Genomic DNA, 24,850 nt, shown 5'->3' on the forward strand with positions numbered 1-24,850 from the left:
AATCCCCATACTCCTTCTAATGAAGCTTGTGTCTAACTTCTTTTTTTGTGAACACATTTTTTATGTAACCAGCCAAACAAAAGTGCAAAACACTGTGTCCAGATGACAGCATACAGAAAAGTACACTACAAACAACAAAGAAGGCACAGTGCAACTTTTCCACAATCCTTTCTTGCGATCAAATTTTTCTATTCCACTTCTGAATATTGGTCTGCTATCAACATATTGGTACCACTTCACTTTAATCGCCCCTATTTAGCCTGTATGAGAACTATATTATAAAGAACTAACTAATTTAATCATCTTTTCTTTTGTCTTGTCACAAATATCTTTGTAGTAAATCTCTGGGTGTACAACACAGCAGGTAGACCTTAAAAGCCATTGAGGTGAGAACCAGAAACTCCAGTTCTCCAGAGTGAAAATCTTGTTTCTGTTTGACAGGTGCGTAAAAGCATTCAGCTTCCTTATGAAGCAACACTTAATGTAAGAGAGTGAGATGAGCTGACTCTGAACAGGTGCTCAGCAGGTCAACATCAACGTTCAGAACGAGTGCATTTGGTGAGTCATAGTGTTAGAGTTATTTGTTTTTCATAATGTATTGGTTTGTCATATGATACAAAATATAATGTGTCCACTTGCAAACACATTTGGTTCTCTCTTTGTGTTAAAGTGCATGGTATGAAGAGGATGATGAATGTTTATATGTTTAATATGTTTCTGCATGTTTATTCTTATTATTTTTAATTACTGCAGATTAGACAGGGGCCGGTATAAGATTTTGACGGTTTAACCTTCAGTAAAAATATCAGGATATTGCAATTATAACTTTGAAATGTATTATTTTCAAATGTTTGGGTAAGGAAATTAAAAACAATTCTCCATTGAACACAATGTATTTATTTTTGAACACACTACACATTGGCAGGGGGCTGGATTTCAAAACTGCACTTTCTGTCCTTGACGACTCATAAAAAAACGCTCATACCTTAGGAACAGTCTGATGGAACATTTTAGTGGTTTTGAAACTGTGACTCTTTTAATCAGCAGTATACCTTAAGCCATGTCTACTCCAGATTTGCATTTACAGGAAAACATCTTTAAATCAATAATAGGTATAATGCAAATAGGTGTTTCACCTTAAAGTGGATTCTTTTCTGTGAATGGAGCTCTATTTCTTGCTCTGCTTGCACAAAGGCGTGAGGCTATTTTTAAACCCTACATTGCATGTTTGTTTTAATCCTGTTTTGAGGTGACGAAGACTGATACATTCCTGTGTTATCTGTTTAGGTGTTCACAATGCATAAGAGCCAGAAGAGCAGCACAGGTAGTGTTTCACATCTGGAAACCTGTTTTATGGTTTGATTTATGTTTGTAGTTATTTACTGTTTTACAGCTGATCTTGTCAAGTCACAATAGATTTATTTGACAAGAAAATATGGAATGTACCAATGTTTACACACTCTTCAATACTTTGGGGTACTTTTAGTCACTTAGTGCCTCCACTGAGCTAAAACAGCAGTTGTTGGGGCAAGTTTTAGAGAGCCTTTGTGCCTCTTAATAGACACAAAATGCAATTAAAATGTCTGTGCAACATGAACAGGGCCCTTACATGACAACAATATGCGTTTTCAACTAAGACATTTCACAACAAAAAAATGTTTGGAATTTTTCTTTAAGCAAATTGAAGCAATAGGCTTTTGTTTTCCCCTCAGGGGCAAATGCGGTGTTCTACAAACCGGTTGCAGTCACGACGGAAATAAGATCTGGATACCTGTTAAAGTCTCCTCCCCAAGGACTGTTGAAGACAGAGGTGACAAATCAGGTTTAATGGATGCAATTAACTACAGCTCTTTATGTGTCGTTTTTTAATTACATTTTCTTTCTCATTTTCATTTTCTCCTGCAGAAGAAATGGAAGAGGCGGTATTTTGTGCTGTACAAAGTCAGTGAGCAAGAACAACTATTGATGTACTTCAGAAACCCAGAAGAAAGGGACAGGCCACTTGGAGGGATAGACTTATCGCAGTATGTTCTCACAAAGCACATTCAATGCCAATTCATTCATAAATAAGTAATTTCATGTATTTAATAGCGCTTAAATGAAATAATGCAGTAAGCATGTTTTGGAGTGTAGATCCCCTGTAGTATCTGTTTCATTTGTGTCCCTCTGTCAGAATCTCACTGTTGTATGTGAGCCCTCAAAACCACCAGAGATGGGAATGGGTCCAGAAGAACTTCAAGTGCTCCCCATCCTGTGTGCTCTACATCAAGGCAGCTGGCCGTGACTACTTCCTCATTGGGGACAACAGGTCAGTCATCGGACCTGTTCTTTACAGGCGATATGCTTGATTTACCAATGCCAATGCATTTTTTCTACACTGTACCATAAAAACTCCTGACTTGCCACACTCAAGATATAATGTCTTTTTTTTTATGTTTCTACAACAACAAATAAGGAGATATATTTAGGGATACGTGAGAATGAAAAATGTCAAAAACACAATCTAACATTTTTATTAAAAGCATGTTATTCATTCTAATTACAGTTTTTAAAGGTAGTTTTAAAAAAAAGTCTAACTGCTCACCATTTCGTTCTAACCAAATCTAACTTATTTGGATTAAGCAGAAATGATATCATTTTAATCAGTAAACATTTTTCAAATGAGTTTGGTTTTAGGCCACACAGGTGGGTTGGCCAATCCTCATCTCAAGGCCCCTGATGACACTTTCAAAGTGCCACAAAAAATATCCCACACACACTCTGTGTTGCTAAATTGTTGATTTTGAAATTGATGTTTGGAGTGATATGCCCTTCTTGTTTTTAGTGATGAAGTGGACGGCTGGTTCTCTGACCTGTTTGAAGCACTGAAAAACCGACCACATAGATGTATGAGTTCTGAGGTACTTTGAAATTTTAGTTCTTTGTGATGTTTTGTAACAGCGTATTGAGACCAAGCTTCTCTTACACTGCATTTTTTGTTTACTTGCTATGTCACTGTCCCTCACTATATATACATATTTTTTATTTCATTTTTTCTGTCAAAGGAAATGCAGTCTGGGGAGCCAACACTTAAGGTAAATATTATAATTAAGTCTAAACATCAAAGGAGTAGATCAGCAATTACAGTACAATTAACATGTAGGTGGAGCCAACAGCCAGCTTGCATAACAACTGGAAATAGCTAGCCTGGTTGTGCCCAAAGGTAACTAAATCCACCCATCAGCACGTCAAAAGCTCATAAATAAAACATGATATCTTGTTTGTTTAATCCGTACAAAAACTGACTGGTTAAAACGACAAGTGGGGTTTAACTGGAAGTTATGTTCTGAACCATTTCATGGCTAGCAGCAGTTGCCATTAGGGTTGAGATTTACCACAGGCCTCACAATATCATCACGACACTTATGTCACAAAATGATACTGCAATTTTAAAAATGCAATATTTTACAATTTTTGCAAATTTTTCCCAATTTGAAATTATGTTGCCGAAAGGAAAGTTTTTTAACATCTGTTTTATCTAATAAGACACGTTTCTCTGTTTGTTCATCTCACTTCAATTTTATTGCTGCAAAATGGAATTGTCAAGCAGACAAACTGACCAACACATAATAGATCGATAATTGGTGTCTGTGTATTGATATTGCCACGGAAAATATCGCGATACTATGCTATATCGATTTTTTCCCCCATCCCTAGTTGCCAGGCAACCAGTAGACACTCAAGAAGTTGGGCTCCTTCATACTTCAACACATAACTTCCTGTAAAACAGCAAACAATGGAAAACTGAGATAGCGAACATGCCGGTGGGCATATTTGTTACCTTTGACTAGAGCCAGGCTAGGTGTGTCCCCTATTCCAGACTTTGCTAAATTAAGCCAACACACGAACCAATCATTAGCTTTTTACTTCTTTTAGTTCTGAATATTTACTTTATTACTTAATTTCTTCAACTTCTGCCTCCATTTTCACATTTGCTCAGTTCAATTCTATCAGTGTCCCTTGTGAACACAACAAGCAACCACCATACAGTTACATTAGTCATCCATGAAACAGGCTTGTCAGTCATTTATTTGACTTTTGAAAATATACTTCTCTTCCTGTTTACCAGGTTATTTCGAACCCCCTTTTGAAGAATGTGGATTCTGATTCTGATTCTTCTGAAAAGGTTGGTGAAGCTCTGCATGAAACTTTCTAATGTCCAGTCTATTCCATAGTTAGATTCACCGAGACTGACTGCAGTGAATGACCACATTCTTGTTTTTGTGTCAGAAAAGACATGTGTTCACTATTTATCTGTATATAAAATGTGAACACAACCTCTACATGTATCCATCGTTTTAGAGAAACCCATGGTGCTCTAGCTCATAACTTTTATGAAGTTTTTCCACTGCATGGTCCTACTCGACTCGCCTCAACCATACTCGCCTTTTTCGGTTTTTCCATAATGAAAAAAAGTCCCTGGTACCTTTTAATAGATATTTTTTATTAGTACTACGTAAGTCAAGGTTCCAAGCGAGCTGAGGCAATACCAAAAGGCGACACGAAAACCTGTAGACTACTGGTTGGTCGGAGAGAATCGTCACTGTTCACTGCGTCATCATTGCTAGCGACAGACGGGGGTGTCCTGAACAAACCCACCGTGTTTAAGTAGTTTAGCCAGCGTTTTTTTTTTGCAGACTCCAGCTTCTTTTGAAACTAATATGTCAACAGCCACATGCTAAGAATAAAAAACAACACACCTTCTATGTTCTGTGTGTGGGTCACTTTATGTTACGGCAGTTTCCTACTATTACGACCAACCACGTTCCCCTCACACACGAGGCGGTACTAATCTGCATTGGAAAAAGGAGGACTGGGCCCCGCCGTCGAGCCGAGCAGGTACCATGTAATGGAAAAATGCCATCAGGTATATTTGGAAGTTCAGTGCCAGGAGAATGAAAGAATGACTCACAAACCGTTATAATGGTTAACTCTCATTACATATCAACCCAGATCAATTTAAGGCAGCTTGATGTCAGTTTTGTTATTCAGGTCAAATTAAAAAAAGAAATTCTGTTAAATACCCCCATAGATCTCAAATTCAGGTCTTTCAATAGGATGTTTTATTTATCTATGAAGGAAACTTTATGCTGTCAGAATAATGTGAAAAATGTGTGAATATTGTACAGATAAGAGTGTTTTCTTTTTTAGGCAGAGTCAAAATTTCGGTCCATGTCTGATCCATCTTCAAATGCTTTGGACAACGACATTGTAAAAACAATGGTACAGTAATTAGTAAAACACATATTTATTCAAATGTTAGTTAATGTTAATGTTAGAGGGAGAATTTGAGGTGACTCTCGGTTGCACATAGTATGTCATTTTGCTTTCCGATTGGTCGGCAGAGTGAAGATCACACCAGAAGACGTGCATCGGAACCTGTAAATCCAATCTATGACTATCCAAGAGACTACTTAAGACAATTTCAATGTAAAACCCGCCGCAAAAGCACAGACTCAGTGTGAGTGTTAATTATTGTATATGTGACAATATGTTATGTTGTTCTGATGCATTTAATTATTTCCAGTTATAATTTGCCCAAAACCAAAAAATCCTCCTCACTAGTTTTACTTTGTTCAAGTAACATACGCATATTATTTTTTGCTTGTTATTTGTAGATATGAATCGATGTTGGGAGTTAGACAAAATGCACAAGTGGCTCAGGAAGAGTAAGTTTGATTTACAGAGTGACAGATCACTAAAAACATGTTTCTTAATGATGATAAATAATCACTGATTATTGTTGAAATCAGTTCGTTGTGTCAAATGCTTCTAGGGATCTTGAAGTTGAGGAGGTTACAACAGGCACACTGATGAGGCATGTAACTGAAGTCTTTGACAGGTTGAAGACACAGATTTCCCCATTATCCCCATTCAATGAGGAAACAACCGCTGAGGACAGGTAGATCTCAGATTGATGCAAGGTTGTTGTTTTTTCTTTGTGGGCCATGTGTGTATTTTTGACTTTTCACTTTGTCAGTGCCTTATGCTCTTTGTGTAACATGTTTTGCCAGTGCCCTAGATACCAAAATAGCTCTGTCATCAGTGGTAACTGTGGCCTCATTGGCTCAAACACCTAGACTGACAACAAGGACAATATTATCGGTAAAGCACAGAACTGTTAACACTTCCGGACCAGTCAAGAATCTAAGAAAGTCAAAACCTCAGAGACTGTTTGGCAACTTATGTACATGAGAGCCCCATAACAGTGTAAGTGGTGATAGACCTTGTACAGCTGTTAGCTGTACTTTGTTTATAATTCTTAGATCCCTAATAAGCTACATTGCATAATGCAGTCACAGTGAAATATTGTACCTTTTTGCTAACACAGAAGCCATTTTGGCTAAAAGTGACAATTATGGGATAATTGTAAATGCTAGAAGTTAGGCAAAGTTATAAAGTCAGCAAACCAACTCAGTGATAACCATTATAAAACCATGTACTGTATATCTTTAGCTAATGTTAGTCACCATAAGCCACTGGTCATACCAGACCAAGTAATGCTTTAGCTTTAAAACCCCTGCATGCAGTGACTTCAGAAAGGGTGTTTTATTTCTGAAGAAACACACCCTTACCAAAGTAATAAGAAATTCATATGAGTACACTTTTTATCTGGAAGAGGAATGTCCATGTTCTTAAAGCTTTGAGTCGCTTTAAGGTAGTAGCATGTAAAACAACCCACATCTGAGTAACTACTTCACTATGTGAATCTGACTTTATCAGCTGGCTTTAGCCAATCAGATGTAACTTCCTTGTTTTCCCAGCCCCACTGTGTTAATCAGCAATAACATCCACATAGTGACTCTACCAGCTGTTTCATGCCATCCTCTCCTGTATGAAAAATACTCTTTCCTGCTGTTCCTACATATGCTACAAAACTGTAATAACTCTGCTTTCACACTAATGTCTGATTGCTGGCCACCTGCTGTGCTGCCACACTGAAAAACACTTTTTCTACTACATTTGGCATATGGGTTAAAAGATTCCTTTGTAAAGGGTCTCATAATCAGAATGCCTGTTGTGCCTTTACTGTGATTTGAATTTGATTTGCTTTTACCATACTGCTTTTCTAAAGTATTTTTGAATATATCTCAAGACATCTGGTCCCCTTTTGTTTAACAGACCATCTGTCAAGCGTTTTTCCTTTCTGTCACGGTCGTTTTATTCAGCCAAAAGGAAAAATGTGGACTTCTGTCCATTGACAGACCATTGCTTTTGATACAGCACCAAAATACTTTCTGTCTGTGAGTTACCCCCTCCATAGAGCATATTCAGATGTTGTGCTACACTCAACATAAAGCACTGGCCTTGTTGGCTATGTTGTGGTTTATTTCCACTGTCTATCCAAGATGTCTTATGTTCGATGTCAACAAACAATATCTCAGCAACTGAATGTAATGAGACATATACCAAGAGTTGATGATATAATTCCTCATGCAGTTACTTGCTTTTGCAGTGAAGAAAAACGTCTGACGTCAGATTTCAGCAGCGGCTCCAGTGACAATGGTGCCGACTCTCCTGTAGAGATGCCGGAGATACTAGATGTGCACACACTGAAAAGACAAAGCTCTATTAAAAGGTGAGATGAACCCTGAAAGGTGAGATTGACCCTGAATCTAAACAGAAGACACTATGACACTACTCTTGTAATAAGAATATACATTACAAATAGGTACATTTTATGTGGGTGTGATGATCAACTGAAGCAGAAGGTTATTACGGGTACTCATTCAACATTTGCTTTACTTGTAATTGTACAAGGACTCATTTGAAACTCTCACAGTGGCACTGTCTGCGTGATTGTTTAGACCTGGCAAGAACCTGCATCTTTGGTATTCTGATCACAAGTAGACAGCTCTAAGTACGTCTGTTCAGATCTCCACATTAGCATGTTTCTCCAAATGTGTCTAGAGTGACCACTTGTGAACAGATCTTACTTCCCCATATGTGCATATGTCCTTCCCTGCTCTAGACGCAAATGAACACAAACATCGGTTTCGTTAAAGTTCTCAGAAATACATATTTTTATAAAAAAAACGTTATTTCTGCACAACAGAGGTACTTATATAGTATGTGTGGATTTTTTAGTACATTTTATTAACCTAAATGTAGGGTTATTGTCTACCGGCAGCCGACGGGGACTGCCATGCCATCGAGACCGCTGCGTTTGCCAAGCAACCATGTTGCACAAATCGCCAGAGAGCTAGGGATATAAAGTAAAATCAGGCACCCGATTGTCAAATCTGTGCAGAGCACTGGAACAAAAACACAGACACATTACTGTGTAATAATCTATTTTATAAATCGAGGGAACCTCAGGTTGTGGGTGTTTTAGTGTGTGTGTGTGTGTGTGTGTGTGTGTGTGTGTGTGTGTGTGCATCTGTCTTTGAAATATCTCATGAACCATTCATCCAATCTACTTCAGATCTACTACTTTGGATCAGTTTGGAACGTTATATATTGAATCATTTTGTGAGTAAAATCTTATTTTGCAAAATTCTCAGGTAAATGTAGTAGTACAAGGTTTTGTTAACAAGTAGAAGTACACAGTAAGTCAGTAGTAGGCTATGCAGTGTGGTTGCATATCAAGTGTTTTGGGGTCCTTCTGTAGGTAATTTTGGGGTATAATCATTTCTGGAGAAAGCAACAAGCAGTAATACCACAGGCCAAGCAATCAGCCAGTTCCAAAGGCACATTTTGAATGTGCATTTTGCTAATAACATCTAAAACAGAAGATTCACTCTCTGTGGTTTTTGTGACATAAGAAATACTTTCAAAATACTGATAAAAACAGCCAAAAACACAGAGCTACATACAGCTCAGATGTCGTGGACAAAGCCAGTGAATTAGTGCGCTTGCAGTAGAGTAGATAGTCTTTCAATGTGGCCCTGGAAACTATTATAAGAATGTGGTAATGTGCAACCCAGACGAAGTGGTCTTGGCAATCAGATTTCAAAATCCTGGGTGGGTTTACTACTGTACTGAGATGTCTACCTGTGATTGCATCCCTAAGGACTGATGATTGACACATATGAGCCGGGTCTCGGTTATTGCCAACAAAAAGTCAGAAACAGCTTTGTCATGCTTACAGAGAACAAATAAAAGTAATTAGATAGGAATGCTGTGACCTGGAATGAGATGTTGCTGGACTGGTTAGACTGGTTTCTGCAAGCAGACACTGGTATGATGAATAACAAGCAGAGCTCAATATTAAACAAGCGCATTTCTACCGGAATTTAAATGCGTTGTTCAATTAAAATTAGATGTCGTTATCTATGCAGAAACTCATGTCGCTATAATTGAGGAGGCAATAAAAACCACAAGTTTCTGTTTCTGTGTGCTTGTTCACAAGTGAAATGGAGAGGCCAGATTTCAACAACCCGTTCTTTGTCAAAGGCCGATGCCAAAGTGAGGGACTCGCATGAGGTTAAATGCACTAGCACTCACTTGCAGCTGGACTGGCTACACACAGCGGGAGTGTGGCTTCATTTTCAGCTCAGGACGCCATTACTCCAATCTGTCTTTACATATCAAATATTGGTTTGCTGCTATAATAATGTTCTGAATATTGTGCACAGGAGCTTTAAATAAAGCTTTTGTTGTTTGTCATTTTCTTTCAAGGCCGAACACCCTAGAGGAGAGAGATATTAAGGTCAAACAGGCAGATTTAAAAAAACACCTGACACTAACAGAAGTGGATGGAAAACCAAGGTAAGTTTGTCTATGAATCAAGACACATTAACTCATTATAGTATATAAAATAAAATGAAAGTCTCAAATATTGGACTGCTTTGATTGAGATCATTTGTAAACGCTTGGATTTAGATTTAGTAACTGCTTGGCAATCTCAAAGGCTGTGTAGTAAAAGCAACATGTGAGCAGAGCAGATTCAGTCCTCTATCACTGTCTACAAGATGCATTCAGGCCTAGTATTGAGTGTAGGTCATTCACCCCCCAATCACGGTAGTCACACATGTAAAATGGTAGAAAATAGATTTGAAGCATGATATGCTTCAGGTCATTATTAAAAGCGACCTGTGAAGACAGCTGGATTCATTAAATAGACGTGCGAACAACGCAGCTGACACGCAGCCGGTGTAAACAAGCCATAAGATGCAAGTCGACCTGCAGTGGAACAGAGAGCAGTAATCTTCTGATTGGAAATACATGTGGGTTTCGATTTTCAAAAGACATTCAGTGTCTTCAGCCATTAAATGCGAGATGTTGAGGATTATAGTATTAGTATATGCCAGTTCTTTGGATGAAGTTCAATTGGATGAAAACAGGGGGTTAATTTGTCTATTTGACTATGATAGACAAACAAAATACAAATTATTAAAATCAAAAATGTCAAAAGAGCTACAGAATGAATCTAAAAAACAGTGTGTGTGTGTGTCATAGTGTTTCTGGGTGGACAGGCCAGCCACAGACAGCATGCCTGTTTCACAAAGGAGACCAAATTCTGGCGATTAATGACTTGCATACCAGCAGCATGGAGGAGTTCAACATTTATCTCAGCAGATGTCTCAAGAATGAGGTACATGTATGAGCCAACGGCAAAACACTAACACATTGTCAGTGCCTAATGAAATTTGCAGTTATTGATGAATGTGTGACGAGTCAAGCTCATCTGAGGGGTAAATCATTTTTCTTTTCAGGTAAAAGTGACCATTCTGCGTCTACCTGGATGCCAGCCTCTACATTTACCAAACTGTCCTTGCAGTGACGGACTACAAACAGACCATTAGAGATGAAACAGTTACTTAACATGTTGGTTTGTACCATGTATTGACCACTTTTGACAACCAACAGTATTTTGCCAGAGCTGTGGGCAGTTCCTATTAATCTGTCATTCTACCCGTTTATTCAATATAAACATCTAAAAAGCTTTAAGTGATGGTAAAAGTTAAAAAAAAAAAAAAAAGAGTTCATGATTTTAATATCTCATCCATCGTGACTCATATATTTACAGCTCAAATGCACTTGGTGTGTGAACAATGACTTGCAGTTTTACCAGAATAATTTATGATGTCATTTTAGTGTGTATTGTACTTACTGTAAATAAGAAGTTTGTTCTCAAAAACCATCCCTAGAAGGAAACAAAAGGCAGAGATTTTACTAAGAGCTATTTCCTCATTCTACCTGTATGATGCTAATCATGCCACAAGCTCCTGGACCCAAGACAAAAGTGTTCACAGGATTAAAGTTAAATTGAGGCACTTAGTGCATAAAACTGTCCCAAATGTGCATGGTTACTGTACACAGACTTCTGTAAAAACACTATTTTTAGTACTTAACTTTAATCCAAGATGACAAGAAACAACAGTGTTCATCAACAGCCTTCTCTCTCCCCTTTCATATCTCAGCTGTCCTATCCATAAAAAGACATAAATGCTAAAAAAAAACACAACTAAAAAAACGCCACTGCCACTCCCAGACAACATCAACTGTAAATTATCTGCAAAACATTATTTGTTCTCTTGAAGTGTTACAAACCATTCTGTCTTTTTTTTTAAAATGCTAAATAATGTCCACAAGGGACAAGGACAAAGCTGGCCTGTAAAAACATTGTTAATATTCCCATGACATTGTATCAGCCTTTTTCCAAGATTAATGTTTCAAGTTTTAATAGAGCTATTAAACAGATACGAGTTCTAACAAAGACATTATTCAGGACATTTATTTCTTAAGGAAATTCTTCAACTGTGATAATCAAGCTGTGATGAATTTTAAATACTCTCTATTACAAATAAATCCATTCTTTGCAAGTGTGCAACAAATACAGATTGTACTAAGACATTGAATCTGTTTTATTTGTAACATTATATGAGAAAACTTAAAACGCTGACCAGTTTGCCTTTTTCTTGGACTAAGGAATGCAGAGTTTATGCAGCAAAAATACGCAATTCATTGGAATTGTTACTAAGCAACACAATTTACCCATTAGCAATTCCATTACTTCCAAAATCCATTAAATAGAGTTTAAGCTTCAAAGGTTATCTTCATGTTTATATTTCAAGAGTCCTGTTACACCTGAAGAAATTTTGACAACACATCATTTATGACCAGTTTCAAAAAACCTCTCGTATTCTTATTCTTTTTCAAGGAATATCAGCCGATATATTATTTACTGAAACATAAAGTAAGAGCTAAAGGGAATTTAATTAAAAACTTTGGTTTGGATTCTGTAATCCTGTCAGCAGGGTAAAGGCTCGAGTAACAACCTGAACTTTCTTGGATGGATAAAAAATTGAAAAAAAGTAATATTCTATGTCTCTATATCAACAAAAAAAAAGACACTGAAATTAAAATATGAAAATATGACTGGCCCGGCAAGGCAAGTAAGGATTTGTGGATTTTGTGCTCAAATGCAATGTGCAGTTATGGGTTTTCTTACCCTTTGGGCTGATTTTACGGATTTCCTCCACGTAGTCTTTGGTGCCGTAGCCAGTGGGGTGAGTTAACCTGCCTTGAGCAATGGTGTCATGTTTGGGGGCTGATGCTGTGCCAAAAATTGTCACATTTGGCACAGTCTGACACAGCTGCGTAACGGCAAAGATGTTTTTGTTATTCATATGCAAGAGTCCATTATTTGTGGACGTAATTATTTTTTTCACAATCAGACACAACTAATACATTTCAAAGAGTGCCCCAGTCAATCCAATTTCAGTTTGGCAAGACTTAAATATATGAATTATGAATTACATATAATTCATGCCTAAGGAAAGAATATGATTCGCCATTATCAGAAATGGCTCACTGGAAATGGCTCGCTGTGGGCAGAGATAGTAATACAGTGGTTATTACATCAGCCGAGTAAAGTGGGAGATAAACATGACGACACATGCATGATTTGAAATAGAAAGAGAGGCAAGGGGTGTAATGAAATGCCAGAGATGGTTTTAAAACCAATTATAAGGGTAACAATTTATCGTGAACACTGCTATGCCAAAACTTAAGTGATGAAAAGTAGCAAGTTACGAATCTAAGGTACAACATTGAACTTTTACAATGTACAGATTTTGCGGCAAACATTTTTTCACTCTGGCCGCTGAGATTGAACACGCACAGCTCAGGCAGATGGGATAAGTGGAAGTTCCACATTAAGGTGAAATCCCGCAGCAACTCTTTGAAAAGCCTGTTTTATCAGAAACAGATAGTCAGAAGGCTCCATCTCTGTAAGGCATGTCTCTGTTGTCTCAGAGATAAACTACTGAAAGATCTGACAGCAGCACACTGTTCAAGACAAGTTTGCATTTCCACACAGTAGCATTCCTCCACCACTATTTATTCCTGAAGAGGCTCTAATGGGGAATGAATTTAATGTACAGTAGCAGTGAAAATTCATAATAATGCAAACTTAAAAACTACTGATTCTGCCAAGTTTGCAATTTATAATAAAACTCATCTTCAATCTCATGTACAATTTTTGACATTTAACAAGTAGTATGAACAGGTTAATGTTGCAAATACAAGAAAAAAACAGGGGGGTTAAGAATGAAACATTTATTTTATATGTTTAAACAGGACAACATACTTATAAAACTGCATAAGTTTAAAGCAGCAATATATTGTTGACACTAATGGTGGAGGTGGCCATAGCAGGCAGTGAACACGTCCAATTAATTCAATTACATTGTAAAATACTTTTTACTAAAAAAATAAACAATTCTAATTGTGTGTTATGTTGTACCACCTCAGATCATGTTTACACAAAACGGCTTACGGTTATAGTTGTTTTAAAGACATTTGTTGATAAAAGCAGAAACTTTATAATAGATGTGAATTCACTCCATGTTCACCTACTTTATCACAACCCCTCAATCTGCATTGAAATATTATTGCTATGAGCTCAGCAGTCTGAGGCAACTTCAATAAAGGTAAAACAATGAGTAATGTTTAAATATATTTGTTCCCCACGGTCATACGGTATTGAGAAGTAATTGGTTTTGCTCGTAGAACCAAATTGCAGTAGAGGCTATTTTGAGTCCACCTGTGAACAAAGTTTACCTGTTAATAAACTACAGTGTAGCTTTAGTTTCCATGAGCCACTCATAGAAGAACTTCTCCATAGCCTTCCTGCTAGCCCAGCTGCCATTGTTGACTGTCGGTATGATCTTGAGGGGCTGAAGCCACTGGACGAAACGCTTCAACTCCAGAAAGCTGCTGTGTTCACTGTATGGGATTCCTGTCAAGTAAACAAAAGGGTTGCCATCATTGTGTACCCAAACATTGGCAATTCAAATGTAGCCAAGCAGAGCATGGCTAATGAGCCCAAACATAAACCACATTTGTTTTTCAAAGAGTTATTTTAAGTGAAGGTTATATTTATCTCTATTTTCTATATATTAAGGAGACAAGTCCTGTAGGGAAAGGAGGCAAGCAGTGGTTCAGAGCTGAACCAGAGGACCTTTCCCTTACAATCGGATCATTTGCTTAGATAACCCTCACCCTCATCACAGAACTTATAAATGCATGGCAGAATCAGTCAGATAAGCAACGGGGCATCATTTCTTTTGTTTTGAGGAGAAAATAAGAACATATCTGGCACTGCCTCAGAAAGCTGATGCCTCCTGCTTGTCCTACCTTCGCCCCTCCACAGATTTGGATCTAGCTAAAGCTGAACAAGAACAAAGTCAGTCCTCCCACATGCATAGAACAATATTAGGAGCAGTAATAGTTTATGGCTGGGAAGATCGAGGAAGAGCAAAACAACACAAGTCGGGCAGAGGGAGAGGGAGAGGGAGAGAGAGAGAGAGAGAGCAATTTGGCTTCCACCTGACTGACACGCAAACTGCAGAGGAGGAAGAAATGATGTGCGACTGTGCATATCAAAAGCCTCTAGCTGGTGATGTAGGTTACAGGCCAGATGGCTGATAATTCCTGGCAGTGTTTCAAGATGACAATAAAGATTATTTACCATCATTAGGATCAAAAAGAAAAGAGTGAGGGTGCATTAACAATTCAAACACCTACTTTGCAGAAGACCTTAAAATATTATTTAACGGCCTTAACAGTTCTAATTTATATGAGATATGCAAGAAGGATTTACTCATGACAAAAATATTACTCATTAGAATATTTTTAGGCCTAGTGGCATATTCGAGGTTTTCTGTTAATGTGGTATGTAAGTGCATACCATAGATAGAGATGTTGCCACTGATTTGAGGCTGAATATCTTCTACTGATTCCACCTGCTGGGAGAAGGTCCAGCCTGTGGGCTTGAAGGCCACCAGCTGATCGTACTGTCCTGAGAAGCGGGCCAGGTAATCATGCAGTTTCTGGAGACAAGATGAAAGTGAGAGGAAAATATGGAAGTGAGAATTTCTTTTTCAAACGGCACCACATTGTACGTTAACATGCAGCTCGTAAAAGTGAGCAAGGAAATGTAGTACGTGAGCATGATCTCTGAAAATGTATAACATGCTGATGAACTGAAATGTGACAACATATTGCAGAACCTTGTTGCCACCAAGAACAGCTGCTAAACGTATACATAAAGCTCTCTTCCAAAATGTGTAAAGATAACTTATGTTTGTGCAGCTGTTGAGCTTATTCTGTGTTTTCAAATAGTTAACCTCCAAACATGACTTACTCACACACATCACTCGTTTGCCAGCTGATAAAACTATAAAGAGATTATTTACAATGCAAACATTTAACTTCAAAATGTATTATACCGTTTTCTATCAATTTAACAATTTATTTCAAGGTGACTCTGTCCTCTTCTTGATAAAAATTTCTCAAAAAGTCATTAATCAAAGTTCTCAATGAAACTGCCCATATTTCCCCTAAGTCAGCCTTTCAGTGCCTAGTGATGCTTGAATTATACCAACTCAGGGACTTATCTGTGGTAATACAGATGGCAAATTAAAATGTTTTAGTCCTTTTGGAGAGATGTTGTGCTTGGTCATCATAATTAGCATTTCCTAATTATTTAAATTGCTGTCCTAGATACTTGCATATAAATCGACCATAAGCAGAATAACAGATGTGTTTGCGCATCCAAATAAACTGTCCATTTGACATGGGCCCTTGACTAAACAATAGAAACATTTACACAAAAGGTCTGCAAGCTAGTTCTATTCCCCTTCATTTTACTAAGTAGTGTGTTATTAAAGTGAATTGTCAAACTTACCCAAATACATGGCCTTAAAAGCAGTGAATAAATATAGATAGTGCCTAGGGGACATGAGTCTGATGAGATATATTTGATAGTTACTGGTAGTTATTGATAGATACAGTACTTTTATTACTGACGTCCTTTGTTTCCTAAACATGCCCCTAAAATAGGAATAATTTCTGTTATCAGTTAATGGAAAATTAGACTGCTGCACATACTTTGAAGGAGAGCTGCATCATGGGCAGCACATGGACCTGGGATGTCTTCCAGTCGGTGGTTATACGTTGTGTGACTTGCTCAGACTCCAGGCAGCACATGGTGTTGTATTTGTCTCGAGAGAGGCACACTTTAGACCCAAGAACTTCTGCCAGTGCTACAAATGAAGCAGAGCAAGGTCTAAGAAGCAGGAATGTGGGCAATTCAGCCCTTCATTTTAAGACCTAGTATGTACTTGCAGTTAATAATAACCGACCCCCTCCAATGAAAACACAATCTGAATATATTTAATCGCGTTCACTACCTTGTAAAGTGTTTCAGAGAACATGTGCTCTTGTTGAATAACGGAGAACTAACTGGCTGAGTACAGTTGTAGTCAATTGAATCAGCTCTAGATTTGTTTCCATTCCAATACCATGCAAAGCTTGTTGAAGCAAAAGGTGATTACATAACGAATGCATAATGTTCACCGTCTGTGAGGACAACATTGTTTTTCATCACTCTACCACACCACCAAAGTGGAACAAAGCATTTTTCATGCATCACTAGAGGACACAAGACTGGCTCTTTTTTTCCAAAACAGACAAATCCATAATTCTACACAGCGCTCCCTTTCAATACACGTAATTCCACATGCCCTTTCAGAGGGATGAAAGGTCAGGTAGTGATCAAAAGCTATAGACAAAAATCCAATTGTCTTCCTTTTAGGTTTAGAAACATATTTTACTTTCTGTGGGATAGTTTGTGTCAAAGAAATATCACTGTTCCCAGAATTGAATGAATACATTAACATGTAATTTTCACTGATATAATTAGTCATCAAAAACATTTCACTTATCATTAACCTAATAAGTCTAATGATCAAACTGTTTTTGAATCATGTGCAAGCTATATCAACCCCATACCTAAATCTTTTAGTATAATTAGTCACTTCAGCTAAGTGGGTGCCCATGGGAGTAGGTTCGACAACACCTACTTTGTTTTTTTTTACTAAGCAAAAGGATGACCTAAGTTGTATGTTATATTTTCATTTCACTCCTCCTTAACTTGAAAAAATACTGTTTAATTTGTAAAAATGTTTAAAAACGGCATAACTCTATGAAATCATTTGTTGTTTTAAATCATGCCAGGTATGCCATGGTATGACAAAATGTTGACTAAACACTCACCTAGAAAGACCTTCTCTTTTCCCACAGAGTAGGATCCACACACCACAAGTGTACGTGGGTTAAGCGTCACCAGTTCAAAAGCTGTGTTGGCTGCAAAGTTGATGACGTCTTGCTGTATAGGGAAGGTGTACTCAGGACTGCAGTACCTATAGGCATACAAGAGCTTACATTGAAAATCTGAGTTTTCTCTGGGCTTCTGCATCACTTTTATTGAGTTTCTTGCTTGAGAGGATTGAGGACATGAAGTACAACCAATTGCACACATTTCAGCTAATATTTATCCACATTGGCTGAGAAGAGTCTTATTTACAGTAACAACCCATTGGCCATTTAGTAACCTCACTGGTACGTACAATAAATATGTGGGGAGACAGACAGGTACTAACGTGGTGTCTAGGTAGAGTGTCTGCACCCTGCAGCTGAGTAACTCAGGGTAGGTCTCCATTGACGGATCAGCTCGGAAGTCTCCCGTGTGGAGGACTGTCTGTCCATCAGGCAGGAAAAACAGCAGCATGGCAGCTCCTGGACAACTGAAAGAACAGATGCAGGCAGGAGGTGAAGCTAGATATATGCTATATATATAAAAAGTGAAGAAAGTACTCATTGTGTGATAAACAAAGATATGTGTCTTCTTAAAAGCTTTGACTGTCAAGAAAAGTGTGGTCAATAATGCAGGTGTACAGTAGTGACTGGCCTTCACAACTGTTGGTACGAATAGTTTTTAATTCAAAAACAGCCAATTGAAGAAAATGCCCTGTCAAAACATGTAACAACAAGTATTTCTCAGTGAAACAATCTAGCATTTGGCTTAGGGCAGTCTGACTTTGAACTAAGTGTCAGACATTCATATGGCTGATGTTAACGACTGATCGATGACTTACTGGTTGGCATCCAGGAGGATGACCTTAACCCCCTCCACGGTAACCTGGGTGTTCATGGGGAGGATGTGGACATACTGCTCTGCTACCCTCAGTTTCCTCTTCACCAGGTTCCCTGTAATCTGAACAGGAGAAGAGCAGCTGTCAGTCAACATAAATCTCTATGGTTCATTTACATCTAGTGATGCGGCAGCAGCCATTAGAGCTAGAAAAAAACTCAATGTTTTATATTAAAAAAAAGGAAAACTGGTTGAGTAAACACCGTATAACTATTCTACATTTGTATATTATAAACAACTAAGCAACAACCCCTATTTACCAATCAAACTTTTCTGGGCTATGACCCACCTAACGTCCAAGTTGAATTTATGTGACCTACCAAATAAATAAAACCCCAATGGAGTCCCAATGAGTCTTTGCAAATCTGTTTTTAGTTTTAATCCCAAAATAGCCCACACTGTGAAAAATCATGACCCATTTGACAGGATTATCTGGCCTCTTTCACTAAAACACTTTTATTCTGAATACAAACTATTGGGCTTTTTAATTTGTTTCAGAGTTATGTTCTTTAATATCCCAGTAATAAATAGAAAATGTGCAATGCATGGTAAAATACTATAAACAAATTAGGTCTAATTTAAACAAGAAAGAGGTTCAAAGTTTAAATTTAAAATTGTAATTGTTTTGCTGTGTACCTCATTTCAGTTGATTGATTAATCCACACCCCAAAATTGGCTGCAACATTTGCAAAGTAAGAACAAATGCTATAAACAGAAAGAACAACTAAGGGCCCAGACAAACTCAATTTCCTGGGAAGGAAGTGTTTTTATCCAATACTGTGTCAAAAAAGGGTTTCAAATTTCAATCAACTCCAATATAGTCAGAGCCATTGGCAAATTGGTATTCAAAGCTGCCAACCGGAGGCAAATTTTCCATTACCGAGACAATGCAGTGCAGTGAGATAACAAATGGGTAAGGCACTCCCTCCATGCATTCTGTAAAGGAGATCAGTCAGGAGCTTTTTAATGAGATGCAAATAAATATAATAAATAAAAAGGTTTGTAGCACTTTCACAAAATTAAGGTCTTCCATAGTACTGGAACTGGAATAACAGAGCAAACGTCATTTATTTATGACACAAAACTGTGTAAAAAAAAAAGGTGTTAAAGTATCCAAATTGGCACACTGTTCTTTCCCTGTATGAAATATAAAAATGTTGGGTTTGTGGGATGCAGTTTCAGCAATCGTCGAATGAAATCTGGAGTAAAAACCCCTGTCCAACAGTTTTTAATGTAAGAGCAAAAAAAAGAGCAAAAACAAAGCCATGGTCTCATGCAGAGAAGGTAATAAAAATAATATGGTAATATAACTGACTAAGACTTCAAAATACAGTGGTGTAGATTATAATATGGCTAATTAATGCACAACCCAACCGGAATAAACATAAGGTACACTTAGCCACCATATAAAATACATAGCATGAGCACCAATAAAATGAAATACTACTGGAAGTCATTCGTATTTTACAGTGACCAAAGCTTAACTTACTCTGTTACAGTAGATTGGAAGTGTGGAGTTCTTGGTCAATCCCCCGTAGTGGTCTGAGTGGAAATGTGTGAGGAAGTAGGCAGTGATGCCCTCGATCTCTCCATACCCAAAAGCATCTACGACAAACTTTGTCCCTAAGTACAATAACATTTTACATATTTTTTTGATTACAAAATAATTAACCTTTAAATCTATGCAGCAATATATGATATATAGTCACTCACTGACCTGGAATCTTCTTGTAGAAGGGACAACGTCGTAACTCTACTTCTCCCACCGCGTTCCTTCGGTTCCAGCTTCTTCCTCTCCATCCTCTGGTCCTACCTTTCCCTGCTTCTCCCTGGGCATCCACCACATCGCTATTATTTACAGTCCCTGTGTCCTGTGAGGTATCTGCGTTTGTGTCAGCCTTGCTTTTTCTTGGCCTGGCTCTGCTTTGTCGCTGGGGTCCTGAGTTGTCACCAAGTGCTGGACCAGGGGTGGTGTTGGGTTCATTTGGTCCACTCTGAACCACTTTTTCCTTCTCCATGAGCGGTTTGAGGCCAAAAAACACTCCAATGTCAGTCTGCTTTAGACAAGAAGATTGACCTGCCTTGAGCTGGCCCTTCTGTGGCGGCATGGTTTGAGATCTTTGGACAGTGGAGGTTTGTGATAAAGGCACTTGAACACTGCTGTCTTTCAAGTTTCTCAAATGCAGGCTATCTGAGCTTAAAAGAGTTTCTCTCAAGTGCTCTAAAACAATACTTTGTGGAGACTGAATACTGTTTTTGCATGGACTGATGGCACATGTAGATTTACCGTGAGATTCTTTTTCACGTGTGATTTCAGCTTTATTTTCAGGAATTGCAGAAGCAGCTAGCTGATTAGAGGGCAACAATGAGGTACTTGACTCTAGCTGGGAAGCAGGATCCTTTATCTGCACATTATCGGCTTCCAAAGCATCCATAAATCCAGTGAGGAGCTCATCGTCACTTGAGAAACCATCACTGAACAGCACCATTGAGTTTTCAATATCGTTTTCAAATGCATCATTTTTAAAAAGGGCTTTTCGACATTCACTACTATGGACTTCAGTCTCTGCAGGGAACTCAGAAAGTGGAGAATAGGATATTGCATCATTGTTGTCAGGGGAAGGTACACAATTGGCTAAACCTTCACAAGCTGTTATTCCACTCTCTGATTTGACGGGAGTGGATGAAAGCTCTGTTCTACTTTCTTGAGAAGCACTAACAGGCTTTTGTCTTTTACTAGAGGATGACCATCCTTTCTTTTTCTTAAAATCCTCTGGGCCAGGTGAGCGCAGTAACAGAAGTCCATTTTTAAGTTTGGATGGAGGTGTTCCAGTGATATTACTGTGAGGGGAGACACTATGATTGGAAATGGCAGAAAGACTAAAAACATTATCCTGTGAAATCTCTAAAATAGAGCCATCCACATCATTGTTCATCGGTCCTGGGAGACAACAGAGGTCAGTCTTCCCGCTGGTCCCTGCCTGCTGGGACAGGCTGAGGAGGGCTGTGTCACTGTTTGCTCGACTATTGGCCAAGAGGGTGTGGTTGAATTTCTTGTAATGGTTAGGAATGGTGGAGAAGCACCGGAGGCCATCTGGACATTCTGTGTGAATGTACAAATTAGTCTTTTCAGCAGGCTACAATATAATAATCATTCAGAAGCACCTACCTACAAAATATGCTAAAGCAGTTTGATAACACAGATATTCAAAAACTTAGAGGGGACTGATTTTACACAATAGTGTGGAGCTTTTCTAGAACAAATAACACTGATTATTTATTCAATGTTTTCTTGAGTTGGGTTTGAGACTGCAAAGCTTAACAGAAACCCTGTGGTCAAACTCATATTAGGCCATGTTCATGTCACAATAGAATTACTGTAATTACCAGTTTCTGACTTGTAAATAATGTTTTCTAACATTCAAGTTGTAATCACTGGCTGAGAAACTCAGATTTGTATCACACTTGGAGGTTTATAATACAAAGGTGCCTTACATTAGTTAAAATCCACCATTCAATGTAATTAAACATAAGTTTAAAGAATATAGTGCAATATTTTCACTGTATGTTATTTGTTCACCCTAACATGGCCAACTGCAATTATACAACCTCCTTGAGTTGTCAGATAACGTGAACACTTGATAATAACACAGGAAGCTTTCCTGTCTCTGCCATTCATCCCTTATGACCTAAACGCAGCATGATGAAGGATGCTATCAAGTTGCATTGTGGGAAATACATAATCTGATATTTTTTGGAACTCCTAGGGATTACAAATTAGGCTCTACCACAGTGATTTTGATAGTTTTGATCTATCTATTGTTAGTCCCCCCAATTTTATGGGAGTCTAGTGCTAAATTATTGGGATTACTTCTTGAGTATGATGGAGTGATTATGAAGGACATCTTGCATATGACATTTCAAAGTGTTTTTGTTATGTACAGAGTGCAATAATAATAAAACATTTTGTATCAGTATTTTTTTCTTAGATAAAATATATGAGGAAGTATAAATGTCTGTACCTTTACATGTGTCTCTGGGGGTGTCAAGACATTCAGCAACATGCCATCTGTGAGTCTGTACCACCAATATGGAAAAGGGCATCTGACACATAGGGCAAAAGTCTCCAGCGGAAGGTCCCTCTGCAGCAGCATTGTCTGTTAGCACCGTGTCACTAGAAGGAGATAACTTTAAGGGTAGGCCTAGATTAAGCGCCTCTAAACTGCGGTCTCCAGTAACAACAGAACTACAATCTCTACTTTCAGCTGTCTGAACTTTCCTGTCAGGTGACTTGAGTGAAAAGGAAGAGTCTCTCTTGGAGGTTTTTCTGACAGTACATTTTCTTTTAGTCACAGTTGCAAACGACGATTCGTGTCTCTTCTTTTTCTTCTCAAGAGGTTTATACTCCCAAATATCATCTTCAGAGTCGTGCTTCTCTGACATTTGGAGCACAGAAAAGCGTGAAGTCCCTAAAGTTAGTGTTAACGATACCTAGCTAGATAACATCTCGCGGTTACCGAAAATAATAAACATTACAAAAAAATTAACGACTACTGTAGATTTCATAGTATTGCGAGGAGATATCCCGCTGCAAAAATTGTTTTTTATAACTAATAATTACAATTTGGGGCTAATTTCTTCATAATGTAGCTAGCTATGGTTCTAAAATATGTTGCCAGCTGCTTACCGCCAGAACAACAATGAATGTAGTAAAGACAAGTAAAGAAACAGAACAGCACATTCCACCTATTTCACGAGCCAATTTGAGCAAAAGACCATTAAAACAATTACAAAACGTTCTTACTGATAATTAATCTAGTTTAAGGTCCCCTAAAATGAAGATAACAAATCCTTCTGGTGAATATATTTTTTAAATGTTAGTGTTGTGTCGAAATCAGCGGTCTGAATGTTCTTTCTGAGTTTACCTAGCAGGCTGGTTGTTGTTGGAAACATGGCGTCCCAGTACAGCCTCTCAGCTTTATTTTCTATCCAAAGTGAGCTGGATTGCGCCCTAGATGACGCTACGACACAACAAGAGAAAGAAAATCTTGTCATTGAGTATTTGAAAAAGCTAGACAAGAGAGAGGATCTGAAGATACCCGATTTCCAGACAGGTTAGACCATGTTGCAGCTCTAGCTTGCTAAGTGTCTCTCTGTTGCTCTACAGTGTGCCTTGAGTTTTCTAACATGTCATTCGGATCTCAACATTACAGTATGTAAACTGAACGCTTAGGGTTTCCTCTTCTTTCCTTTATTAGAACTTCCATACTTTAAATCCACAAGTGTTTTATAAGTTAGTTAGGTACGAATATTATGAACTTCCAAAACACTGTCAGGAAGAGAAGTAGAATTAGCTGCTTTGTGAAGGTTCAACGTTCACCACTTTTTTTTGTGGAGTGTTTTGTTGCAACAGTGTATCAGATTATGATTTCTTGACTTTCTTGACTTTCTTCAGAGTTTTCGTTTTATAACGAGTATGGCATAATCAGGGAGCCATGAATCTATATTAAGAGAGAATGCATACTATTATGTTCTGGGGCTCCAACTAAACGACTATTTTCATTAATCTGTTGATTATTTTCTGGATTAATCCTTTGGGCTGTAAAATGTTAGAAAATAGTTTAAAAAAAGGTTTCTTAATGTCCAAGGTAATGTCTATAAATGTCTTGTTTTGTCAGTCCAAAACCGCATGATATTCAGTGTAAAATGGTACTACCTAATGACTTGTAGCAACTTGACAAGACCTAACAACTTGTAGTTGTCACAGCACCTGATAATATGAATAGTGTTGGCCCATTGAAAAATGAAAATGGTTGCAAATGTAGTTTCCAAATAAAGCAGCTTAAAAACCATCAAATGCTTCTGGAGTCAACGCCACAGTTAGGTCCTCTGTTGAGTAATGCAGTATGTTGTCAGTATTCCATTGCACCAGTAGATGGGGATCAATCAGCAGAATAAACAAAGCTGCGTGGGTTCTTAACTGGGCCCAACCTCTCAGGACCACATAACAGAAGATTTTTTTATTTATTCATTAAATTATTAATCAGGTTGACTAAAACACTTATGTCTGTTCATTTGCTGTTCAGTCACTATAGTTCATTTTATTAATTTGCACAAATAATATCCTCCCTTTTGAAGAGTCATAGAGACATTTTAAAATATATAATATGTAACCAAATTCATTTTCTGTGATGCCATAATCTCCTCCTCATGTAGATCTTAAATAAATACCATTAATACCAATTATTAAATGACCAATGAAATAATTTCAACGATAACAACCTACAACCCAAAGTTTACAGACGAGAATCAAAAGCGAATTTAAACAAATGTGTCTTCAGCTGCTTTATAAAAGCTTCAACAGAG

At 37.9% G+C, this 24,850-nt stretch overlaps 3 protein-coding genes across 5 annotated transcripts in view; 2 read left to right on the top strand and 1 right to left on the bottom strand.

Moving 5' to 3' along the window:
• Positions 1-444: 444 nt before the first annotated feature.
• On the top strand, positions 445-11,444 carry LOC117936821 (pleckstrin homology domain-containing family S member 1-like). Of its 3 annotated transcripts, none has more exons than XM_034860224.1 (16): positions 445-526; positions 1,288-1,324; positions 1,713-1,810; positions 1,906-2,024; positions 2,174-2,308; positions 2,825-2,900; positions 3,045-3,074; positions 4,109-4,165; positions 5,191-5,262; positions 5,385-5,500; positions 5,658-5,708; positions 5,816-5,941; positions 7,496-7,618; positions 9,661-9,750; positions 10,441-10,576; positions 10,698-11,444. In XM_034860224.1, the coding sequence occupies exons 2-16, from the start codon at positions 1,297-1,299 to the stop codon at positions 10,785-10,787; spliced, it is 1,347 nt and encodes a 448-aa protein (XP_034716115.1). In that variant the 5' UTR covers positions 445-526; positions 1,288-1,296; the 3' UTR covers positions 10,788-11,444. The 3 variants fall into 3 exon arrangements, with proteins under 3 accessions (XP_034716115.1, XP_034716117.1, XP_034716116.1); XM_034860225.1 differs by having other exon boundaries at positions 458-558; XM_034860226.1 differs by lacking the exon at positions 1,288-1,324 and having other exon boundaries at positions 453-526.
• Positions 11,445-12,947: 1,503 nt separating this feature from the next.
• dclre1a (DNA cross-link repair 1A (PSO2 homolog, S. cerevisiae)) lies at positions 12,948-23,287 on the bottom strand. Its single transcript, XM_034860216.1, has 9 exons — positions 22,507-23,287; positions 20,202-21,587; positions 19,974-20,107; positions 18,429-18,547; positions 17,934-18,077; positions 17,548-17,693; positions 16,381-16,535; positions 15,179-15,320; positions 12,948-14,227 (listed from the first exon to the last, which is right to left on the bottom strand). Exons 1-9 carry the CDS (start codon positions 22,925-22,927, stop codon positions 14,061-14,063), a joined length of 2,814 nt encoding a protein of 937 aa, XP_034716107.1. The 5' UTR covers positions 22,928-23,287; the 3' UTR covers positions 12,948-14,060.
• Positions 23,288-23,362: 75 nt separating this feature from the next.
• Positions 23,363-24,850, top strand: part of nhlrc2 (NHL repeat containing 2) — a 16,075-nt gene continuing 14,587 nt past the window's right edge. Inside the window, exon 1 of the mRNA XM_034860218.1 lies at positions 23,363-23,598. Coding sequence (XP_034716109.1) covers positions 23,391-23,598 — 208 coding nt within the window. The 5' untranslated portion in view covers positions 23,363-23,390. The remainder of the gene's footprint in view (positions 23,599-24,850) is intronic.

This window comes from Etheostoma cragini, chromosome 21, assembly GCF_013103735.1.
Source record: "Etheostoma cragini isolate CJK2018 chromosome 21, CSU_Ecrag_1.0, whole genome shotgun sequence".
NCBI lineage: Eukaryota > Metazoa > Chordata > Actinopteri > Perciformes > Percidae > Etheostoma > Etheostoma cragini.